Source organism: Chiloscyllium plagiosum, unplaced genomic scaffold, assembly GCF_037043375.1.
Source record: "Chiloscyllium plagiosum isolate Xiang-an unplaced genomic scaffold, Cpla_swu_hap1 HiC_scaffold_4, whole genome shotgun sequence".
Lineage (NCBI taxonomy): Eukaryota > Metazoa > Chordata > Chondrichthyes > Orectolobiformes > Hemiscylliidae > Chiloscyllium > Chiloscyllium plagiosum.
Window position 1 is genome coordinate 97557393 of NW_028270142.1, and position 26362 is coordinate 97583754.

General features: G+C 40.8%; 1 protein-coding gene across 6 annotated transcripts in view; it reads left to right on the top strand.

The window, feature by feature from the left end:
- The window catches only part of LOC122549028 (RNA-binding Raly-like protein), a 913629-nt gene that overhangs the window by 742533 nt on the left and 144734 nt on the right, over positions 1-26362 (top strand). For all 6 annotated transcript variants that reach the window (XM_087986498.1, XM_087986496.1, XM_087986497.1 and 3 more), the window contains one exon: positions 4290-4453. In XM_087986498.1, the coding sequence (XP_087842624.1) occupies positions 4290-4453 (164 nt within the window). The remainder of the gene's footprint in view (positions 1-4289; positions 4454-26362) is intronic.

Sequence of the window (26362 nt, forward strand, 5' to 3'; positions counted from 1 at the left end):
ACCAATCAAAAGGCAACTATTATTGTAATGTTGGTACCAAAGGACATTTCACTCATAGACACCCAATGGACTGGACTAAGTTGATAATCACCGAGCAATAAGTTGTTCTGGGAGCAGTGCAGAAATTGGATGTGAGCCACCGTCTGAGTGTGATAGATAACTATTGAGGTGAGTTTTGGAAGATAGAGCAAGAGAACTCACTGGGCCTCGGAGCAACAAAACCCTTCAAAAAAATTCAATCCAAATCGGATTTTACCAAAAAAAGATTCAGCCCCAGAGAATCAGTTTGGTGGAGGTAAGAAACAGGAAATGTTTCTGGGAGTTGTTTATGGAACCACCAACAATAGTGATAATGTTGGGCATAGTATAAATCAAGAAATTAGGAACGCGTGTAACCAATGATCCTTCCATCCTGCATTAGCTCCTCCAAAGGCTGCCCGTACCAATCTCTACGCTAAAACATTCATGCTGGTTTAGCCAGCCAGGCCCACACACAGACCTCAGAGGTGCACACAGCATCTGGAGAAATTAGAGGGAACATAGCATATAACTTGGGTCATGTAGTAATAATGGGAAATAAATAAATACACTGCTTAAACCTAATCAGTACAAATGCAATGGAGGATGAACTCCTCGAGTGTGTAGACGATGGATTTCTGAAGAAGTTCAATAAACAGCCAACTAGGGATTCAGCTATTTTAGATTTAGTATTAGAAATGGGCTAATTAATAATCTTACTGTAAAGAGCCTTTTGGAAATAATTATCACAATACGATATAAATTTATTTTTAATTTGTATGTGATATAGTTCATTCTGAAACAAGTGTCTGAAATCTGTTCAGAAGAAGCTGTGAAGATATGAGGGTCAAGATAGATTTGGTTGATTGAGAAAATACACTAAAACATTTGACAGGTTGACAGTCAATGACTAGTTTTATAGATTTCTGTGTGGTCTGCAACAGATATACATTCCTCTATGGCAAATAAAACCCTAGAGGATAGATTAATCAAACATGACTAATAATAAAGTTAAATGTAGCAACAGATCACAGAATTGACTTACAAGGATTTCTGACAGGAGCTTCCAATTGGGGCACCTTCAGAAATTCTGAATGTACTTCTATTCTGACAGTTCTTTCAGAGCTCAGAATTTTGAAGGGGGGTGGGGAGGCAAAACATGTGTTCAGGACTCAACTGCCATATTCTGAAATGTTAAAATCCTGACAGCCACTTTGTCAGCTGCTGTTCAATAGTAAGTACATAAGGTAAGTGTGATTTAGGATGCTGGGAGCATAAAGTGCAGATGGGTAGGACTATAGGGTTCTAGGGGGATAAGATTTTTTATGCATTCATGGGATGTGGGTGTCACTGACCAGGTCAGCATTTATTGCCCATCCCCAGTTGCCCAGAGGGCAGTTCAGAGTCAACCACATTGCTGTGGGTTTAGGGTCATATGTAGGCCAGACAGGTAACGATGTTAGTTTCCTTCCCTAAAGTACACCGTGACCCAGATAGGTTTTTTGACAAATGACAATGAATTCACGGTCATCATTAGACTCTTAATTCTGGATTTTTAAAAAAATTGAATCTAAATTCCACCATCTGCTTTGGCAGTATTTGACCCCAAGTACATAGTTAGGTCTCTGGATTAATAGTCTAGCAATAATATGACTAGGCCATCACTTAGCCAGGGTATCAGGTAAGTACAGTGCCAGCTGGGTCTGCATAGGGTACCAGGGAAGGATGCCAGATATGTAAGGGGTAGGTTGCCAGGTAAGTAAGGTATCTGCTGGGTAGAATGCCAGCTGGATAGAGGTTAAGGTTTGGAGGGATATGATGCCAGAATAGAGTGCCATCTGGATAGGATTTAGGGTAAGGGATGTTTAGGATGACAAGTTGGAAGGAGGTTGTCTGTCAAGCTGTAAGGTTGCCAGGTAAGTAATGTGAGAGACAACAAAACTGCAGATGCTGGAAAACAAAGTAGACAAGCAGGAGGCTGGAAGAACACAGCAAGCCAGGCAGCATCAGGAGATGGTAGAAGTCAATGTTCTGGGTATAACCCTTCTTCAAGAATTGAGGTGGGGGTAGGGGGAGCTACAGATAAAGGGGAGGGAAAGGTTATTGATAGGGAGAGGGTGGAATAGTGAGGTACGATAGGTGAATACAGGTAGTGGGTACTACCTGGTAGGTCGATAGGAGAAATTAATCAAGTTGGTAGCTGGAAGGTTCAGTCGGAGGGATGGAAGGAAGGAGGAGGAGCTGGAAAGGAAGTTGGGGGATAGGTGAGAAGATATTCAGTCTTCCTGGCTGTAGGCTGACCAGGTAGAAGATGAGGTGTTGTTTCTCCAATTTGCAGTCTGATTGGACAATGGAGGAGGGCGAGGGTGGACATGTCGGAGAGGGAATGGGAAGGGGAATTGAAATGAACAGTGATTGGGAGATCAGGTTTGCAGAGTTGGGGTAAGTAAAATTGATTATAGGAAATAGGGTCTGGCAAGAGGTGGCACAGTGACAAAAGGTAGATTGGGAGTGGTCTGGCAGACCAATAAAAATTATAAACCAATTAGCTTAACCTCAGTTGTGGATAAGATCCTGGAATCCATTGTGAAGGATGAGATTTTGGAATACTTGGAAGTGTTTGGTAAAATAGGGCAAAGTCAGCATGGTTTCATCAAGGGGAGGCAATGCCTGACAAATCGGCTAGAATTCTTTGAGTAAGTAATGAGCAGGTTACACCAAGGAGAGCCAATGGATGTTATCTACTTAGGATTCAAGAAGGTCTTTGACAAGGTGCCGCACAGGAGGATACTGAGTAAGATAAGGGCCCATGGTGTTAGAGGTAAGGTGCTACCATGGATAAAAGCTTGGCTGTATGGGAGAAAGCAGAGAGTGGGGATAAAAAGGTCCTTCTCAGGATGGCAGCTGGTGACAAATGGTGTTCTGCAGGGCTGTGTTGGGACCATAACCTTTCATTTTATACATTAACGATTTAGATCAAGGAACTGAGAGCATTCAGGCTACGTTTGTAGACGATACAAAGGTAGGTAGAAGGACAGGTAGCATTGAAGAGGCGGGAAGGCTGCAGAAGGATTTGGACAGATCAGGAGAGTGGACAAAGAAATGGCAGATGGAGTACAATGTGGGAAAGTGTGAGGTAGAAAGAATATAAGCATGGACTATTTTCTGAATGGGGAGAAAATTCAGAAGTCTGAAGTGCAAAGAGACTTGGGAGTTCTAGTCCAGGGATCTTTCATGGTAAACTTGCAGGTTGAGTCAGTAGTTAGGAAGGCAAATGCAATGATGGCATTTATTTTGAGAGGACTTGAATATAAAAGCAGGAATGTATTTCTGAAGCTCTATAATGCTCTGCTAAGGCCACATTTGGAATAATGTGTGCAGTTGTGTGTCCCAAATATCAGGAAGGATGTACTGGCCCTGGAGTGTGTTAAGAGGAGGTTCATGAGAATAATCCCAGGAATGAAAAGCTTAACATATGAGGAACGTTTGAGGACTCTGGGTCTATACTCGGTGTTTAAAGGATAAGGGGGATCTAAATGAAACTTACAGAATACTGAATGGCCTGGCCAGAGTGAATGATGGGAAGATGTTACGTTGGTAGGAAAGACTAGGACCCAAGTGAAGGGAAGACCTTTTAGAACAGAGAAACAGAGAAGCTTCTTCAGCCAGAGAGTGGTAAATCTATGGAATTCATTGTCACAGAATGCTCTGCCAGGTCATTGCGTATATTTAAGATGGAGATGGATAGGTTCTTGATTGTCAAGGGAATCAAGGGTTACGGGGAAAATGAGGATGAGAAACTTATCAACCATGAATGAATCGATGGACTGAATGGCCTAACTTCTGCTCCTATGTCTTATGGTCTTATGGCAGTAGGGTATGGAGGGAACCAGGTCAGCTATAAGGGGATGATGGATCAGATTTGTTGTGGGTGGTGGGGGAGGGAGGATGGAGTTGGGGAGCAGGGAGATTGGCAAGGAATAATACAACAGTCACTCAAATGACAAACTCTTGACTGGACCACAGCCACAATTAAACCGAGTCTGCAGCTAAAACAGAACAAAAATGCCACCACCAGATTGTGTCATTTATTAACCAATAATCTCAAGGTCCAGAATACAAAACTGAGAAACTATGAAGCTATGTGCATGCATTCATTAGATGGCTTGATGTTTTCCAATGAAATAATGGTGCTATCTTTGCAAGTTCAATTGAGAAGTGAAACTGAAAATGTACTTTGTATCCTAAGCATAAATGTTATTTTTTTTTAGGATGTTTGATTACCATGGCCGTGTTCCACCACCACCTCGTGCTGTTATACCAATAAAACGTCCACGTGTCACTATACCTGTCACACGCAGAGGAAAAGGAGGTTTCCCCATGAAAGGAGGTCCACGGTCCACAATAACAGGCACAGCTTCCACAGGACCCAAATGTAAGCCTCTGCTATAAATGACTATGCTTGGCTAATGATAATCTTTGGAAAGTCATCGGCTGTATGTCAGCATATACACTATCTCAGCAATAGATGTCACCTCTGCCTCTTTATGCTTGTAAAATCTTTTCATTGAAAATTATAAGATAATGGAATATTTCTAATAATAGTCATTCGAATTCAACTTGCAATTTTTTGATGTGAGGTAATTTAGGACTGCATGTCAAGCTGGCATTTGTTCAAGTTTTTAATTAAAAAAAGGGAATGTTGTTGTACATTAAGCAGCACATTTAACATATCTATGTAAAAACATTGCCTCGGGTTAGAGTCCTATGCAATGTTATGAAATTGTTGCTGTGTCAGAATGCTTGATATCTGTTACACTGGAGTCTATATCAAAAACAAGGCACAGTCCCAATGTATGCCAGAAAAGGAAGGGCCAAGGAGAAGAATAATTTCACCCTTGGACTCTATGATCACACATTAGGTGTTCTGCAGATGCCCTGATGCAACCTGACAGTCTGGAGCCAAACAAATTTGACTGGCATTGAGCTCATAGTTAAGTCCGAGGTAACAGTGGGTTAGAAGACAAGGGATCTCAAAGGGCTGAGGTGTTCTTCATGCTTATCATGACCGACATTACCTCCAATTTTTCTTGCTGCTGCACAGATGTCTGAAGTCTGCTGCAATTGGATGTCAATGCATCTGCAAACTGATCAATGTGCACCGACCCTCCAAGCAGCTTAGAGGAAACATTATTCATGGATATGGTCTATTGGTCATTGGAAATATAGATTTCTTGGATGTAGTATGATGATATATCTTCAATACTTTTGTGAAATGTTTGCACGTTCTCTGGAAAGTGTTCAGATGTAAAATACTTGTTCCATGTTGTTTGGGTCTGAAGACCAGGAAATTGTTGATCAATGTTTATGACATTAGTCATGACTTTTTTTTTACTCAGACGCCTTCCTAAAATTATCCCTCAAACATAAGAAAATCACAAAAATTAATGAACACCACCTCTTATAATGTTTCAAGGGAAGACAAGGAAGGTATTTTTAATACCCAAAATGGCAGGATTTGAATTGGGTAAGAAATTAAGCTGTTAAATATCTGAAACATGTACTTAGAATCATAGATTCATTGACTCATATGGCATGGAAACAGACCCTTTGGTCCAAGCAGTCCACAGCAACATAATCCCAAACTAAACTAGTCTCACCTATTACATTTGGCCCATATCCCTCCGGACATTTCTTATTCCTGTACTTATCCAAATATCTTATAGATGTTGTAACTGTACCTGTATCCATCACTTTCTCTAGAAATTCATTGCACACAGTGTAAAAAGAAATTGCCCCGATATCTTTTTAAAATCTTTCTACTCTCACCTTAAAAACATGCACCCCAATCTTGAGATCCCTCACCATAGGGAAAAGACACCTGCCATTCACCTCATGATTTTATAAGGTCACTCCTTAATCTCCTACATTCCAGTGAAAAAGAATTCCCAACCTATCCAGCCTCTCCTTTATAACTCAAACCCTCCATTTCTGCCAGTATCCTGCTAAATCTTTTCTGAACCATTTCCAGCTCAAGAATATCCTTCCCATAACAGTGACCAGAACTGAACACAATAATCCAGAAGAGGCCTCATTAATATTCTGTACAACCTCAACATGACATCAACACTTCTATATTTATAGGTCTGAGCAATGAAGGCAAATGTGCTAAACACCTTCCTAACCACCCTATCTACCAATGTTGTAAATTTCAAAGAATTATGTACCTGAACCCCTAGTCTCTCTGTTCTACAACATTACACATAGCCCTACTTTTAACCGTATAAGTCCTGCTCTTGTTTGTTTTACCAAAACGCAGTACCTTGCATTTATCCTTATTAAACTCCATCTGCCGTTTCCTAGCCCATTGACCCAATTGATCGAGATCTCTTTGTAATTTTAGAGAAAGTTCTTCACTCTCTACTGTTCGCATCAATTTTGGTCAGTCCACTCCAAATCAGAATACCCTCCCAAGAGTTGAGCTGGTTCTTAAAACCTTTCAAAGAATCTGCATATTCCCTATTTAGTAGTGTTTCTATATTTAACCTAAGTCATTTGGATCTCAAGAAACCTAAAAGAAGATGGAAAAGTGTTCATTTGGAAACTGCCTTTATGGCACTGCTTGTGGGCTGGGAAAAGCAGGAGAATATTCTGCAAGTCTAACAAACTAATCCGTATTCTCCCCATTATCTGCACAATTTACCCACCAATCCTCTCTGCAAGGTCACGGATTGGCTACCAACCTCTGCTTTTCATCCAGCTTTATCCTGACTTCCATAACTATTCCTTCAATTTCATCCAAATTTCGGTATTTCTCCTTTGCCTTTTTCCTAAATCCCCATCTTTCCCTTCAATTCTTTTCTCCAACTCCCATTTCATTTTACCATGAAATACCCATCCCTTGTTCCTGTCCAAAAAGCAAATATGTCCACCGTGTGTTAAAACTCCATTTGGGGAAACCTAGCCATAACTAAGCTTAGAAATTAGGGCTATGGTTTTAACTTTTAACTCCCTAATTAATGACTAAACTTATACAGGAATCTTTATTCCAAAATGGAAGCTTCTTTTCTAAGAAAAGAAAGCTTGCAAAAGTACTTTTCTTGCACAGTTATAGATGTATTTTTCAAGCGAAAGGGAGAGACAGTAATTTTTCAGTCATGAGAGTGGTGCTAGAAAAGGACAGCAGGTCAGGCAGCATCCGAGGAGCAGCATATTCGACGTTTCAGCAAGAGCCTTTCATCAGGGAATGAATCAGTAAGTTTTCAGCTGTTCATGCCAGATTTGGTGATTAATAACCAAGTGTATTTCAGTCTATGATCAGAGAGGAGGCTGCTGTTTTGAGGAATGATGGAATGTGAAATTGCATGGCAGGTATTTTAATGATAATGCAGCATTAATTACTACTTCACCACAGATGCACAAATCAATCAACATTTCATTTCAAACAGGAAGTGTTGGAACACTAACGTATAGCTAGGATGAGATTTTAAACTCTGTTTTAATGGAAGTGAAAAAACAAAAGGTAAACGAAACCTCGGAGTTAAGCTGTCATTTTTGTAGGCATATGTTATTGGTGCTTATGACTTTTGAAATGGTAACAGGATACTCTAACTTCATTTTCTATCCAGATTCCAGTATAAAAGCACTTTTATTTTCCTTTTTTTGAACATTGTCCCCTTCTGCTTCAGTGCACAGGTGCAAAAAGGGGACTGTATTGGGAAGGAGATCATTCCTCAGCATCAACAGCAGTGTTTCATTATTGGCAATCAAGCAGGCAGAGGATGTTTGGTAAATGGAAATTGCTAGTTACAGACACTTCCTTTATAACAGAGGGTAATGAGATGCATCAATTACTGTTATTGGTGTGCAAAAGTCTTCATAATAGCTTTAATTTACAAAATTGATGTCAGCCTTTGCCTCAAGTGTACAATCAGTTCATAGGGAATCTTAAACATAAAACTTAATTGAAATTCATGAATCTCCCCAAGAACCATTTGAAAGAATTTTAATAAGGTACATTCTCTATAAATAGAACAGTTAGAAATCAAGAAGCAATCTCTTCAGTTGAAGAGTGAAGTCTGACGCGAGCAGGTTTATCAGAATCAGTTTATTTCAATGTTGTTGAGCTGCATCCATTTCATTGCAATGATGCTGATAGATAATAGTTGTTTTGCCTGCTGGTCCTTTAACATAGAAACCAAGAGCAGGATTGGACTATTCAGACCTTTCAGCTCACTCTGCCATTATCAATATGATCACAGCTGATCCTCTATCTCAAAGTCATATTCTCGCTTTCTCCCCATGCCCCTTAATGCCTTTAAAATCTAAAAATGTATCTCTTTCTCAAATATATTCAGTGACTTCAAATCCAAGGTCTTCTGTGGTTGAATTTGACAGGTTCACTACTCTTTCAGTGAAGACATTTTTCCTCATCTTAGTCCTAAGTGGCCTACCCCGCATCCTGAGACTGTGTCCCTTGGTTCTCGACTCCCCAACCAAAGAAAACATCCTCCCTGTATCTAATCTTTCCAGCCCTGTTAGAGATTTATATCTTTCAGTCACATTCCCCTCCCATCCACTTTAGTGTCTAAAAAAGCCAAACATCTGTGGTCATTTATTCCACTGAGACCCATGTTGCAGAAGTTCTGTGTTCACTGTCTTTCCTGATGCAGGACTAATTCCAAGTTGCTCAGTGGATTTTGTAACCCATATTTTTATTCAGGGTGTCTGATCGGGACATTAATTCCCTAACTCAAGAAATCCACTCGCAGAAAATGAAAAAAAAATGGAAAGAAAAGAGAATATTTGAACAGGAATTTTACATCTGTTTTCACTGTACAAGAATTGGAAAGCCTCCCAAAGTTATTTAGAAATTATGACGTGACTGAGAGGGAGTGAATCTATCACCATGGAAAATGTGCTCAGTTAACTGTTTGACCCAAAGTCTGACAAAGCCCCAGACCAGGTGGCCTGCATCCAAGGATTTTAAAAGTAGAACATAGAACAGTACAGCACAGCACAGGCCTTTCAGCCCTCGATCTTGTGCTGACCTTTTTTCCAAATCCAAGATCAAACTAATCTCGTGATTGCTATTTTTGCCCTGGGATAAAGTCTCTTGCTATCGACTCTATCTATACCTCATCATCTTGTACACCTTTATCAACTCGCCTCTCATCCTTCTTTGCTCTAGTGAGAAAAGCCCTATCTCCCTCAACCTTTCTTCATAAGACATGCCCTCTAGTCCAAGCAGCATCCTGGTAAATCTCCTCTGCACCCTGTCTAAAGCTTCTACATCCTTCCTATAATGAGGTGACCAGAACTGAACACAGTATTCCAAGTGTAGTCGAACCAGCTTTATGGAGCTGCAGCATAACCTCACGGCTCTTAAACTCAATCCCCCGGAAATGAAAGCCAACACACCATACATCTTCTTAACAACCCTATCAACTTAGGTGGCAACTTTGAGGAATCTATGGATGTAGACCCCAAGATCGCTCTTTTCCTCCACACTGCCAAGAACCTTGTCTTTATCCCCTGTAGTCTGCATTCAAATTTGACCTTCCAAATTGAATAACTTCACACTTTTCCAGGTTGAATTCCATCTGCCAATTCTCAGCCCAGTTCTGCATCCTGTCAATGTCCTGTTGCAACTTACAAAGCCCTCCACATTATCCACAACTCCACCAACCCTGGTGTCATCAGCAAACTTACCAACCCATCCTTCCACTTCCTCATCCAAGTCATTTATAAAAATCAAAAACAGCAGAGGTCCCAGGACAGATCCCTGCAGAAGACCACTGGTCACTTAGCGCCAGGCTGAATACTTTCCATTTACTACCACCCTCTGTCTTATATTGGCTAGCCAATTCTGTATACAGACAGCCAGATTTCTCTGTATCCCATGCCTCCTTACTTTCTGAATGAGCCTACCTTGGGGAACCTTATCAAATGCCTTGCCAAAATCCACATACACCACATCCACTGCTCTATCTTCATCAATGTGTTTTGTCACATCCTCAAAGAATTCAATAAGGCTTGTGAGGCATGACCTGCCCCTCACAAAACCATGCTGACTACCTCTAATCAAGCTAAGCTTTTCCAAATAATCATAAATCCTATCTCTCAGAATCTCTCAATAATTTCCACACCACCGATTTAAGATCGATTGGTCTGTAATTCCCAGGGTTACCCTATTCCCTTTCTTGAACAACATTTTCCACCGTCCAATCATCTGTAACTACTCCAGTGGATAGTGAGGGCGCAAAGATCATCGCTAAAGATGCAGCAATCTCTTACCTCACTTCCTGTAGAAACATTGAGTATATCATGTCTGGCTCAAGGGACTTATCAGCCTCATGTTTTTCAAAATTTACAGCAAATCCTCCTCCTTAACATCAACCTGTTTGAGTGTATCAGTCTGCTTCATGCTGTTCTCACAAATGAGAAGGTCCCTCTCACTAGTGATTACTGAAGAAAAGTATTAATTAAGGACTTCCCCTATCTCTTCCAATTCAAGACACAATTTCCCTCCGCTATCCCTGATCAACCCGACTTTCACACTGGCCATCCTCTTGTTCCTTACATAAGTCTAATATACTTTGGGGTTTTCCTTAATCCTATCTGCTAAAGCTTTTTCATGCTCCCTTCTAGCTCTCCTAAGTCCATTCCTCAGTTCCTTCCTCGCTACCTTGTCATCCTCTAGAGCCCTGTCTGATCCTTGCTTTCTCAACCTGAAGTACCCTCTTGACCAGATGTTCAACATCTCTTAGGCGAAAATGAGTACTGCAGATGCTGGAGATCAGAGTCTAGATTAGAGTGGTGCTGGTAAAGCATAGCAGGTCAGGCATTATCCGAGGAGCAGGAAAATCGACGTTTCGGGCAAACGCCCTTTATCAGGAATGAGGCAGGGAGCCTCCGGAGTGGAGAGATAAATGGGAGGGGAGTGGGACTGGAGAGAAGGTTGCTAAGAGTGCAATAGGTGGATAGAGATGGGGATGAAGGTAATAGGTCAGAGAGGAGGGTGGAGCGGATAGGTGGGAAGGAAGACTGGAAGGTAGGACAGGTCCTGAGGATGGTGCTGAGCAGGCAGGGTGGAACTGGGTTAAGGTGGAGGGAATGGAAATGAGGAAACTGGTGAAGTCCACATTAACGCCATGGGATTGAAGTGTTCCAAGGCAGAAGATGAGGCGTTCTTCCTTCAGGTGTCGGGTGGTGAGGGAGTGGCAGTGGACGAGGCCAAAGACCAGCATGTCCTCGGCAGAGTTGGTTGGGGGGAGGTGTTGAAATGTTCAGCCATGGGACAGTGGGGTTGATTGGTGCAGGTTCCACATCGTTTGTCATCCAAGGGTATTTACTCTTCCCTCAGTAGGCCAAACCTTTCCAGCACTCTGAGCAAGTGCTCCCTAAACAACCTCCACCTTTCTGTCATAGAGTCAGAGAAGTGTACAGCATGGAAACAGACCCTTTGGTCCAACATTTACATGCCGACCCAGATATCCCAACCCAATCTAGTACCACCTGCCAGCACCCGGCCCATATCCCTCCAAACTATTCCTATACCCATCCAAATGCCTCTAAATGCTGCAATTGTTCCAGCCTCCACCACATCCTCTGGCAGCTCATTCCATACACATACCATCCTCTTCGTGAAAAAGTTGCCCCTTGGGTCTCTTTTATATCTTTCCCCTCTCACCTTAAATCCATGCCCTCTAGTTCTGGACTCCCCGACCCCAGGGAAAAGACTTTGTCTATTTATCCTATCCATGCCCCTCATAATTTTGTAAACCTCTGTAAGGTCACCCCTCAGCCTCCAACGCTCCAGGGAAAACAGCCCCAGCCTGTTCAGCCTTTCCCTGTAGCTCAGATCCTCCAACCCTGGCAACATCCTTGTAAATCTTTTCTGTACCCTTTCAAGTTTCACAACATCTTTCCGATAGGGAGGAGACCAGAATTGCATGCAATATTCCAACAGTGGCCTAACCAATGTCCTGTACAGCCGCAACATGACCTCCCAACTCATGTACTCAATACGCTGACCAATACAGAAAAGCACACCAAACGCCTTCTTCACTCTCCTATCTACCTGCAACTCCACTTTCAAGGAGCTATGAACCTGCACTCCAAGGTCTCTTTGTTCAGCAACATTCCCTATGACCTTACCATTAAGTGTATAAGTCCTGCTAAGATTTGCTTTCCCAAAATGCAGCACCTCACATTTATTTGAATTAAACTCCATCTGCCACTTCTCAGCCCACTGGCCCATCTGGTCCAGATCCTATTGTAATCTGAGGTAACGCTGTCCACTACACCTCCAATTTTGGTGTCATCTGCAAACTTACCAACTCTACCTCTTATGCTCGTATCCAAATCATTTATGTAAATGACAAAAAGTAGAGGACCCAGCACCAATTCTTGTGGCACTCTGCTGGTCACAAGCTTCCAGTCTGAAAAACAACCCTTCACCACCACCCTCTATCTTCTACCTTTGAGCCAGTTCTGTATCCAAATGGCTACTTCTCCCTGTATTCCATGAGATATAACCTTGCTAATCAGTCTCCCATGGAGAACCTTGTCGAGCGTCTTACTGAAGTCCATATAGATCACATCTACTGCCCTGCCCTCATCAATCTTCTTTGTTATTTCTTCAAAAAACTCAATCAAGTTTGTGAGACATGATTTCCCACGCACAAAGCCATGTTGACTATCCCTAATCAGTCCTTGCCTTTCCAAATACATGTACATTCTGTCCCTCAGGATTCCCGCCAACAACTTGCCCACCACTGAGGTCAGGCTCACCAGTCTATAGTTCCCTGGCTTGTCTTTACCGCCCTTCTTAAACAGTGGCACCACATTTGCCAACCTCCAATCTTCTGGCACCTCACCTGTGACTATCGATGATACAAATATCTCAGCAAGAGGCCCAGCAATCACTTCTCTAGCTTCCCACAGAGTTCTCAGGTACACCTGATCAGGTCCTGGGGAGTTATCTATCTTTCACCATTTCAAGACATCCAGCACTTCCTCTTCTGTAATCTGGACATTTTGCAAGATGTCACGATCTATTTCCCTACAGTCTATATCTTCCATATTCTTTTCCACAGTAAATACTGATGCAAAATATTCATTTAGTATCTCCCCCATTTTCTGTGGCTCCACACAAAGACCGCCTTGCTGATCTTTGAGGGGCCCTATTCTCTCCCTAGTTACCCTTTTGCCCTTAATATATTTGTAAAAACCCTTTGGATTCTCCTTAATTCTATTTGCCAAAGCTATCTCATGTCCCCGTTTTGCCCTCCTGATTTCCGTCTTAAGTATACTCCTACTTTCTTTATACTCTTCTAAGGATTCACTCGATCTATCCTATCTATACCTGACATATGCTTCCTTCTTTTTCTTAACCAAACCCTCAATTTCTTTAGTCATCCAGCATTCCCTATACCTACCAGTCTTCCTTTTCTCTGGATTCTTGTTATCTCATTTCTGAAGGCTTCCCATTTTCCAGCCGTCCCTTTACATGTGAACATCTAATTCCAATCAGCTTACGAAAGTTCTTCCCTAATACCGTCAAAATTGGCCTTTCTCCAATTTAGAACTTCAACTTTTAGATCTGGTCTATCCTTTTCCTGCCCTGCCTTATTTCCCAAGAGTAGGTCGTTTTGCACCTTCTCTAGTAGGTACATCCACATACTGAATCAGAAAATTGTCTTGTACGCACTTAAGAAATTCCTCTCCATCTAAACCTTTAACACTATGGCAGTCCCAGTCGATGTTTGGAAAGTTAAAGTCCCCTACCATAACCACCCTATTATTCTTACATATAGCTGAGATCTCCTTCCAAGTTTGTTCCTCAATTTTCCTCTGGCTATTCGGGGGTCTATAATACAATCCCAATAAGGTGATCATCCCTTTCTTATTTATCATTTCCACCCAAAGAACTTCCCTGGATGTATTTCCGGGAATATCCTCCTTCAGCACAGCTGTAATGTTATCCCTTATCAAAAATGCCACTCCCCCTCCTCTCTTGCCTCCCTTTCTATCCCTCCTGGTATTTGTATCTGGAACATTAAGCTGCCAGTCCTGCCCATCCCTGAGCCATGTTTCTGTAATTGCTATGATATCCCAGTCCCATGTTCCTAACCATGCCTTGAGTTCATCTGCCTTCCCTGTTAGGCCCATTGCATTGAAATAAACGCAGTTTAATTTATTAGCCCTACCTTGTCCCTGCCTGCCCTGACTGTTTGACTCACTTCTGTTCTCAACTGTACCAGTCTCAAATTGATCTCTTTCCTCACTATCTTCCTGTGTCCCACCCCTCCCCCCCCACCACCACCTTACTAGTTTAAATCCTTCCAAGCAGTTCTAGCAAATTTCCCTGCCAGTATATTAGTCCCCTTCCAATTTAGGTGCAATCCGTCCTTCTTGTATAGGTCACTTCTACCCCAAAAGAGATTCCAATGATCCAAAAATGTGAATCCTTCTCCCATACACCAGCTCCTCAGCCATGCATTCATCTGCTCTCTCCTCCTATTCCTGCCCTCACTAGCTCGTAGCACCGGGAGTAATCCAGATATTACTACCCTTGAGGACCTCCTTTTTAAATTTCTGCCCAACTCTCTGTAATCTCCCTTCAGAATCTCAACCTTTTCCCTTCCTATGTCATTGGTTCCAATGTGGACAATGGCCTCCTGCTGGTCCCTCTCCCCCGTGAGTACATTCTGCACCCTCTCTGAGACATCCTTGATCCTGGCACCAGGGAAACAACACACCATTCTGCTTTTTCGCTGCTGGTCACAGAAACGTCTGTCTGTACCTCGGACTACAGAATCCCCTAACACAATTGATCTCTTGAAAGCCAACATACCCCTCGTTGCAGTAGAGCCAGTCTCAATACAAGAAACTTGGCCATTCGTGCCACATTCCCCTGAGAATCCATCACCCCCTACATTTTCCAAAACAGCATACCTGTTTGAAATGGGTATATCCATTAAAGACTCCTAGGTGCCTACCTCTCTTACCCTTCCTGGAGTTAACCCATCTATGTGACTGTATCTGAGACTTTCCCCCCTTCCTATAACTGCCATCCATCACATACTGTTGCTGTTGCAAATTGCTCATCGCTTCTATCTGTCTCTCCAACCGATCCACTCGATCTGATAAGATTCACATCCAACAGCATTTATGGCAGATATAATCCACAGTCACCCTTAAACTCTCTTTAAACTCCCACATCTGACAAGAAGTACATATCACTGCAAAGACTATTTTTGCTCCTTCACAATCTGCAGATCCAGAAATTAACACCATCATGCATTTCCCTGAGAATATCTGCTCTCAATTTATGCTCCGCAGTTCCTGCCAAATAATATTGTAATTCCCCCTCCCCAATTAAATACTTTCCAATACCATCCACTCCTGTACCTCTCCATGACTATAGTAAAGGTCAGAGAGCTGTGATCACTATCACTGAAATGCTCTCCCATGAGAGATCTGACACCTGATCTGGTTCATTGTCCAGCACTAAATCCAAATATGGCCTCCCCTCTAGTCAGCCTATCTACACATTGAGTCAGGAATCCATCCTGGAAACACCTAACAAAATCTGCTCCATCCAAACTATTTGCAATAAGGAGGTTCCAATCAATATTAGGGAAGTTGAAGTCATCTATGACAACAACCCTGTTACTTCTGCACCTTCCCAAAATCCGCCTCCCAATCTGCTCCTCCATATCTCTGTTGCTATCGGAGGAGGTGTATCGAAAACTCCCAATAAAGTGACTGCTGCTTTCCTGTCTATCCATAATGACACAGCAGACAAACTCTCCTCGACGCCCTCCCTTTCTACAGCTGTTATACAATCCCTGGCCAGCAATGCCTCTCTCCCAGCTCTTTTACCTTTCTCCCTATTCCTTTTGAAACATGTAAATCCTGGAATATCCAACAACCATTTCTGTCCCTATGATATTCAAATCTCCATAATGGCCACAACATTGTAGCTCCAAGTACTGATCCATGCTCTAAATTCATCACCCTTATTCCTGACACTTATTGTATTAAAATAGACACACTGCAACCCATCACACTGACTGCGACTTCATCCTATCAACTGTCTGTCATTCCAAAAGACTCTCTGCATGCTGTATCTGCCTGTTTACCAGCTACCCTATCCTCTGATCTGTAGCTCTGGGTCCAATCTCCCTGTCAAACTAGTTTAAACCCTCCCGAAGAGCTTTAGCAAACCTCCCACCCAGGATATTAGTGGCCCTTCAGTTTAGGTGTAACCTGTCCTCCTTGTACAGGCCTCATCTTTCCCAGAAAGTATCCCAATGATCCACATATCTGAAGCCCTCCCTTCTACACCGGCTCTGCAGTCACTTGTTCAGTTGCACTCGCTCTCTATTCCTAGCCCGTGGCACTGGTAGCAATCCTGAGATTACTGCTCTGCTTGTTGTGTCTTCTAGCTTCCAACGTAACTCCTCTATTCACTTCTCAGGTCCTCATCCCTTTTCCCAGCGATATCATTGATACTGATGTGTATCACGACTTCTGGCTGCTCAAGCCTCCCCTTAAGAATCCTGTAGGCTCAATCCAAGACATCCCTGACCCTGGCACCTGGGAGGCAACTCACCATCCGGGAGTCTCACTGGCGACACAGAATCTCCTATCTGTTCCTCTGACCATTGAATCTCCTGTCACTATCACTTTCCTAATCTCCCCCATTCCCTTCTGAGCCACAGAGCCAGGCTCAGTGCCAGAAATCTAGCCACTGCAACTTTCCCCTGGTAGGTTCCCCCGAACCCCCCACTTCTTGCAAGTGAAGTCAGCAGGGGCACTATTGGTCACCCTTACTTCCCACCTCCTGCAAGTGGAGCATGCAACTGCCCTAGCCTCCATCCCTACTGCTCTAAACTGCCAAAAACGATTTAAATAAAAGACCTTACCTTACCAACCCCCCTGTTTTTGGTTAGAGGAGGAGGACAGGTGGGAGACACGACACACACAGTGTTTCAGATTTAGCCACTGCCCGAATATATTAGTTAGCTTACCCAGCAGTCCCTATCTCCCCTTCCGCTCCTGTTCAGCATTCGCTCTGCTGATTCGCAAGGTAAGTATTTAATATTCTAATTTATCTTCCCGGCAGTCTCAGAGATAGTAGATAAATTCACCATATTCTTCCAAATTTCCTTCAATGTTGGAAAGGCCCAAACATATTTGAAAATAGCATAAATAAGACCTTTATTCAAAACAAAGGAGGGAAACAGAAAACAGGATCATAGGAGCAAAAGTAATTCAGTTTGTCAAGCATGCTTCATGAGTTCATGGCTGATCATTTACCTCAAATGTTGCTTTCCCTCACTATTTCCATATCCCTTAATATCATTAGAATCAAGAAATCTATTGATTTCTGTCATAAACATGCTCAAAAATTGAGCTTCCACAGCTTTCTGGTGTAGAAAATTCCAAAGATTCCTAAACACTGAGTGAAGAAATTCCTTTTCTTAGCCTTACATGGCCCACTTCTTATTCTGAGATAATGTTTCCCTAGTTTGAGACCACCAGCCAGGAGAAATATTCTATCTACATCTACCCTAGCATGCCCAATAAAAATGTAATAAGTTTCAGTTAAATAACCTCTCATTCTTTAAAATACTAGAGAACACAGGCCAAGTTTCTTGAACCACTCCCCATCCAGAATGAAACACAGCCCCAATGATTATATAGTTTGGGGATTTTGGAGGCAACGTGGGATTAGAACTGCTCAATGTTTTTTTTCTCCATTTTAACAGTTTAAAATTCATTAGTCTAGTGAAAAGGTTAACAAGACAGCTGCCTGAGGGATAGCCATCAGTCAATCACCTGAAGCCTGACTAGGGCCTTATTATGTGTTAAAACTGAATCATCTCAGATCACCTCAGCTCTATTTAAGAAAGGGTCTGTTGAAAGGGCACAAAGCTTTGTACAGACTGGAAGGAGAGAGTATATCTGGTGTGAGACACAGTCTGAATGAGTATATAGTTCAAGGAATTCGAAGGCAGCATGGAAGTCTATGCAGATGCTTCTGCTTGCTTTTTACTTGGCTCATAAGTTGTGAGGTTTTTTTTTAAACAAGTTAACTTGAAGCCCCGCTCAGGGTCCTAGCATCAAAGAGTGACACCACAGATGAACTGTAAGTCTGTTGCTGGGTGAGAGCTATTAATTTGACTATCTATGATAGGTAACTTCCAGGTTGAAGGTAAACCTTGGAAATATTCACATGTTACAACCTGAAAGACTAAAATGATTTTTTAAAATATCAAATTAGGAAGTAAGTAATTAAAATAAATATGCTTGGCCAGGCTTTCTGGTTTGCAGTGACCACATCTGTAGCAGGGGTTGATTGCTTGAGGAACTCCGGCTTAGAGTTGATTAACTGGTATCTGAGCTCCGAACACCTTAATACATAAGGGAGGGAGGAGAGTTATCTGGATGCTGCAGTCACACACCTTGGGCTAACTACCTCCAAATTGGGTCAGAGGGATAAAGGAGGTAATGCTGAAGGATTCTCAGCCCTTAACACACATCCAAAGATAAATAAAAATAAATCTGTATAATGAATACGGTGCCCGCACCACCACCATAGAACTAGCATAGGCATCAATCTCCTGATGTGCTGTGGAAAAATCTGATTTAAGTGAAAGATCCATTCTCTATTTGTTTAGTTGCTATCCATTTATACTATTTAACACTGTGAAGCGTAAAGTGTGATAATCCAAGAAATGTAGTTTGAGGTCATTATTATTTCAAAGATATTTCAATTTGAATTATTGTGATGAGAATTGGGATAATTTAACCTGGGAATTCCAGCTGCCTTTGGCTATTTTTGATATTTTAAAAAAACATATTCTGATGTTAAAATAAATACGTGCACTGGTGCTGAAGAACACACGTACCAAAATATCAAGATAAATTTTATGATAGATTAACAATGTAATAATAACATAACAAGCAATAAATGTTTTTGCATCAGCTAACACTTCTCCCAAATTTCTCACTTCTTCAAACCTTTGATTTCCTTATGAAGGAGAGTTTATCTTTGACTCATTTTTAAAAAAATAAATATTCCACATTCCTGTTTCTCAAGACTCCTGGTTTCAATTTTTTTATGATGGGCTTATTAGAATGATTAACTTTTTAATAGTGGTAGAAACATTTTCATGGTTTATTTTATTCAAAAATTTGGATATCTTGGATAAAATCAGATCAAGCTTAAGCACATCAAATTAGGAAAGATGCAGCTACAGCTAAGTATACTTGGACAAAGTATATGCAGTACTGTAAGGGTTAAAACAATAGCTTGTTAATTCAAATGTTACATCCTATGTCTTTTTCCAAGATGTCTGCCTTCTGGAAGGACACTGCAAACATCTGTCAGGTATTGAATGAAGGACAATTTTCTGATATTAGTTTTAAATTTGTCTTTCACTATTTTAAATTGCTGATCTCTAAGCTACTATATTTAAGCATCATAGAGTCACAGATAGAAATTTAAACCATTACAGAGCCAAATGATTTAAAAGTAAATTTTTTAACCGATTAGCTTGAGTACTTATGATCTCCGAGGGAAGTAGAAAATGAGTTGTCATTCCCATCTAACACCTGAATAAATTATGCAAATTATAGACGGTTGAATTAATGCATCTATTCTATAGCTACTTGCCAAATATTTTCGGGTGCAATGTGGATACCAAACTTACCAATATTGGTTTCGATAGTTATCAATTGTAAATGTGCAGAAAGACCATTTCAGATTGAGCAACCCTTCATCAACTTAATTCCTGCTACAAGTGAGCATTCAACCAATTAATAACCTGGTTTAAAAACGTTTTTGTGAAATCTAAGCCACTGGTTTGCTTCTCATTCTCAGCCTATATTAACACATTATTATTTTGTGGGATGTGAGTATTACTAGTAAGCCCAACACTTATTGCCCATCACTATTGTCTCAAACTCTTGCCTTTGCTCAGCCATTTCAAAGGGGAATTAAGTGTCAATCACATTGTTGTGAGTCTGGAATCACATGTAGTTAAAATAGGGAAGGATGGTAGACTTTCTTCCCTAAAAAGACATTAATGAACCAAATGGGTTTTACAACAATTAATGATATCTTCATGATTGCCACTACTGATGACTAGCTTTCAATTCCAGATTTTTATAAATTGAAGCTAAATACCACAGGCTGGCATGATAAGAGTTGATCTATGTCCCTACCTTATTAGCCTGGGCCTCAGGATTACTAGTGCAATAACATTATCACAGTGTCAACATAACTCAGAATGGAGAGAATATACTTAGTTTTCTGCTATCATAAGCTTTGCATAACTTGCCCACTTGCCTTGGAGACATCCCCAAACAAGGCACTGGCATCAAATGAAGTTGATCATTACCAGACGTGACTCAAAGGAACATACTCAATATTCACAGCTATCACAGCTCTGACTGGAGTACAGATCATTTCCTGTTCAGGGTGATGTTGTAATCCATGAAGATATTGCATTCAAATCAGAAGTTCTTTTATCAATGTCAGCCACACAGCCTATACAGATAAGAACCAATAGTTCTAAGATTCAATTAACTAGATGCTCATCACCCCTTTCTCCAGAGCAATGAATCTCCCCAGTTCAGTCATGACTTTTAGGAAATAAATTATTGCTGCCCTATCCGGTCCAACCTACGTGTGGTTCATATCACTGTGAATGGCTCCTTACTGCTCTCTGAGCAATTAGGGATGGACAATAAATGTTGGCCTAGTCAGCAATCTTCAGCATTCTCATAGGGTGCAGAAGTGAAATGAAAAATACTTTGAGACACTGACTTCTTTATTTCACTGTCAACATATGGGAAGCAAAAGGTGAAAAATACTGACTGGTTTAAGATAAACATTATCCTTATGGGACACGTCACTGAAGTCAAGCGCTAGATTCTCAATAATGAAAAGAAATATGAGTGAGAACATTCTGAAAGCACTAATTGCCATTCAATGTGAGGTCCAATCAAATGCTTGATGGTGGCCAAAGTCTGCTGGTTACAAATCTGTCAGAATATCTGGATGTCTTTTGGGTACATTTGGTGGGAATGAAAAGACAGCAAGCCTAAGGCAAAGAAATCAGGTACACTGTGCAAAAATACAAGAGAGGTCATCATCAACTGCAATAAAACATTTGGGGACCTGGTGGAACACTAACTTGAATTGTACTCAAAGAGAAATAATGTTACCAAGGGAGCTTAATTCACCACGGAAAGCCTGCTTTTCTTGGAAGAACTAAATATCAAAGCAGTAGTAAAGCCATTGTCTTGTTTGCCATGCATGAAGCTCCACAATATGAACTCATCATGCACAGGAATGCTTCAACATCAGCAATAATATTTCTATCTCTGCTGGAGGGACGGGGCAATCCTACTGGTTGTGCATGATGCAAAACTGGTTACCATGTTCAAGAACAGGGATGACCAAGGCAATTGTAAACTCATTGATGAACATCCTGGGAAAGGTACTTAGCTGTGTTTACCTTTGTCAGACTGCGGGTCATGGCTGAATGCATCTATCCAAAATTTCAGTGGGGCATTCGGAACTGGAAGATCTGCAGTTGTATGATCTGCTCAGTCTGGCAGCTTCAAAAGAAAAATTGCAAGCAAGAGATGCCACTATAATATTGCTTTCCATAATGTAATACATTTGAGCGTCTGACTTGGCTGGAACAATATGCTGAGCTGTATTCTAAGGGACATGGTATCATTCAGATAGTTACGAAGAGAGATTGGACAGACTAGGGTTGTTTTTCCTCGGAGTAGAGGAGACTGAGGGGGTCAACATGATTGAGATGTACAAAATTTGAGGGTGATAGGAAAGACAGGAAGGAATTTTCCCCTTGCTGGAGGGATCAATGATCAAGGTGCATAGATTTAAGGTAAGGGCCAGGAGAAGTCTTTTCACTCAGCGGGTGATGAGAATTTGTAAGGGTGATAGAGACAGAAATCCTTATTACATTTAGTAGTATTTAGATGTGCACTTCTGATGCCAAGGCATACAAGGCTTTGGGCCAAGTGCTGGAAAGTAGGATTAGAATAGTTAGGTGGTTGTTTTGACCAGCACAACCTTGATGGACTGAAGGGCCTTTATCTGTGCAGTTGACCTCTATGACTCTATTGACTTCCATACTACTGCTAAACCACCAAGGATGATGTTTTCTGTCTGAAATTATTAAGCATGGGAATGCAATACACCTGCAGAATCAACATGAACTTTGACCCTTCCCTCTAGCAGAGGAAGAGGTGTCCCAGGATATGTCACCCTTCATAAGAATTGCAGCAACCCTGAATCGATTGCAACAACAATATTGAGTCATCTCCTTATTGTCATAGTGGGTGTAAGGTTCTTGCCTATGTCAGATTGCAGATTGTGACTGAATATGTGTACCCGAAACCTTAATAGGATTTCAGAACTGGGGGTCTACTATTGAAATAATCTAAGTCTGGCAACTGCAAGAGAAATTCTGTGACCAAAGGCAACCACAATGTGTTCTCTTCATTGATCTCACTGAGACACTCAAAAATGTAAACAGGGGCAGTCTCCTTAAGTTGCTGCAGAAATTTTGCTGCCTGCCAAATAGGGCTGGATTATCACATGCTGAAGAAGCCTAATGTTATATAAGCTTAACAGGCCCCATAGCATGATCAAAAAAAGTGATTCTAGCAGGGCAATGGAAATGAAAGAACAAAACTTTATATTTGCTTGTATACTTAGATTTCTTCTGTTGTACCTTTGCCGAACTAAAACAAATAGCTTGCAATAAGCTCATTTGCATTATGAAACTCTTGCAAATGAAGGTGGGTTGACTTCTTAATTAGCATATGAAAACATGAAATCTCCATGATTCGGAGATGCCGGTGTTGGACTGGGGTGTACAAAGTTAAAAATCACACAACACCAGGTTATAGTCCAACAGGTTTAATTGGAAGCACACTAGCTTTCAGAGCGACGCTCCTTCATCAGGTGATGAAGGATGATGAAGGAGCGTCGCTCCGAAAGCTAGTGTGCTTCCAATTAAACCTGTTGGACTATAACCTGGTGTTGTGTGATTTTTAACTATGAAATCTCCAATCACACACAACAGCAGTTATGCAGATCAGCACTTGCTCAATCGAGCGAACAATACAACCTGCAGAAATGCAGAACATTTTTTGTTACGTCATTTGAACAGCAAAGTCACTGATATTCTCAAATGATAAACTGAATTTTCACTTTCTCTGCACATAGGGTTTAATGCAATCAACTTGTCTTGCAGAATTATTGTTCACAGCTCATTTTTGATATTTTTCAGCTGCAAAAAAGACCCTTCTCCTGAGCAATTCGTTACCATTAGACTGAAAAGAGCTGAAATATTACTTCCACATTCAAGAAAGCCAATTGAATCTTGGATGATGAGTTTTGCTGGCCCTGCTGGCATAAGTTCCCTTTATTATGAATCATTTTCCCTGATATAAACTTGGAAGTGTTTTACTTCTCCAACGAGGTTAATATCAACATTGTCATGATAATCCTTCATCAGAAGCTTTACATATTCATATAGGTGTTTTTACAAGGCATCTAAATCAACTAAAAGTTAAAAAATTCTTTGCAACATTTTTGAGAATGATTACTCTCCTCTTCAAGCTGGTTTCAAGTGCACCTACCATCAAAATAAAAAGATTCACTCTAAATTTGTCTCCTGGAGAAAGCATTTCTCAGTAATAAGTGCATCTCCATTTTTTCCCCTTTTATTCACAAGCTTGTCTATATCAGGCAGGTTTTTATTTTGTTCAGAATCCAATTTCAAAAAACTCTCGAGTTTCTTTAAAGAACTGAATGTGTGACATGGAAAGCTTTGAATAGGTCCTAAAGTATCTCCATTCATCCTGAAGGGTCTTGCTTCTATTGTGGTATCTCTTGTTAGATGAAAGTTCTCACATGAACACAAGCTGTAATTCCTCCATTTTTCTCCTACAGAATGCCTGTTTCTCTCCTTGTTTCACCATGTCAGTAGAAAGATGAGTAAAAACATCAATGATTAAACCATAACTCTCAGCTATGACTAAAGTAGACTTTGCATGTTTCAGAGCTACTATCAGACTGATGTTTTAATACATAAACCAGGGTCCAAAAATTATATGAGTACTGGGTACAGTGTTTTGTAGAGACAGAGGAAAAAAAATTATTTATTGCACAACAGCAAAAACTTACAACTCGGTAGCATGGCCAGCTATATGTAATGAATCAAAAATTGTGGTGCTGGAAAAGCATAGCTGGTCAGGCAGCATCCGAGGAGCAGGAGAACCAACGTTTCAAGCATAAGCTCTTCATCAGGAAGACTCTTATCTCCAGCAGTCCTCACTTTCTCCTACATTTAATGAATGTCCATCACATGGAATATATATGGCATGCTTATTGTTCTTACAAAGTTCTTGCTTCATGCCTTTGTATCTTCCTGCTATTTCTGCTGCATCATGACATAACTGTTATCTTCACTTACTGAAGTCAACTTAGCAGCTATTGCTGGAAAATCCATGTTGGCCATAATTTCACCACCACGCTTTTCTAATTCAAGGTAAGTTGGAAAGCGTACAATAGGGCAGCCATCATTGGGTAACACATATCATGCAAGAACAGTTAGTTGATCAACATGTGAAAGAACTCATGCAATGTCAGCAGACAAACTGAAGTATCCTGCTTTTTTCAAGACATTGAAAATAGATCCTATGACTTTACAAATATAAGGTGGATGAGTTAATTACATTCTTTTCGAGTATGAAGATTTCCCAGATTCCAAAATCTTTTATACAGTTGGCAAAAAATAGATGAAATTAGGCAAAGAGTTGTGTAAAGTGAAGAAAGTTCTCATTATGTGGTGAGCCAAATCTTTCCTCACCTTTCCTAAAAGCTACTCCACGTTTGAATAATGTGCATTCAACTGCAATAACACTGCAATACTTCAGGCACATCCTTCTAGTATGCTTTCTCCTTTTTCATCTGTTCCTCCCAATTTGAATCCAAGGTTAACTCACATTTTCTCAAATTTGTATTCAAAGTTTTTCAATTATCCTCAGAGTTATCGTGATTTTGAATTCCAGCATGACTTTGTTGATCATTAGACCCATCACTGGCCAGTGCTCATGATGTTGAAAAGAATTTGCAGACAAAACACAGCCAGTTGTTGGAGAGTATACTAGCCAGTCTTGTTTTCATTTGTTTGTTTGTTTTGCTTTCACTTGTGAACTTGTATTGAATTAAATAGATGCTGTTCAAGGATTTAAGACAACTTTTGAATGTTTACTTCAATTTCTCAAATGAGCTACTCCAAAGTTGACAGTTTGAGGGACATCTCATATCCAGATTGAAATAACATCCTCAGTCAAAACTCCTCAGAAACCAAAATCATTAGATTTTGTGGAGCTTTTCTTTTCAGTTGGATTTTCAGGCTTTGTAACAGTCACACATGCAATAGTCATAATCATATCTGTGGTTATCTGTCCTCTGTAAAAGAGGTGAATCCTTGTGGTTGCTGTGAGCCTGACTGCATGTCTTGAGTTTAAGGTCCCACCTTTTTATTACAATGAAATAACTTTCTGACATTGTTTGACTGAATCACAGAATTGGTGTGGTGTTGAAGGAGAGGCATTTTTTGCACTGACTCTCCAAATGAACACCATGAAATAATGCCATTCTCAGCGCCCTTTCCCATAACCCTTCATGTTATGTATAATTAAATAATAATCTAATGAACTCTGAAATGCCTCTATATCAGTATTGTCTACGCCACACTTCCAGGCTGTGAATTTCAGACTTCTCTTTCCCAGGGAAAACAGTACCAATCCATCTAACCTTTCCCATCCATCTTGGAACCATTCTTATAAACATCTATTGCATTCTCTCCAAATTGTTCACATCCTTCCGATATGTGGCACCCAGAATTGTGCACATTACTCCAGCTGTGATCTAACAAGTGTCTGATAGAAGTTCAACATAGCTTCCTTGCCATTATAATCTATGCCATTATTTATTAATCATAGAATAATACACAATTGGTTAACTACACTTCCTAACTGCCCTTTTAATGGCATATGTACATATTCAACTAGGTCTCTCTGTCGCAGCACATCTTTAATTTTTACCTTACTCTCTTCTTCGTCCCTGAAACTCTGGCTTTGTTTGACCACCTTTTCCTGTTTAGGGAAATACACTTTAGCAGCATCTAAACTCTATCTTCTTTGAAGATTGTCCATTGTTCTGCAACAGATTTTCTCACCAGTCTTTGACTTCAGTCTGTCTAAACTA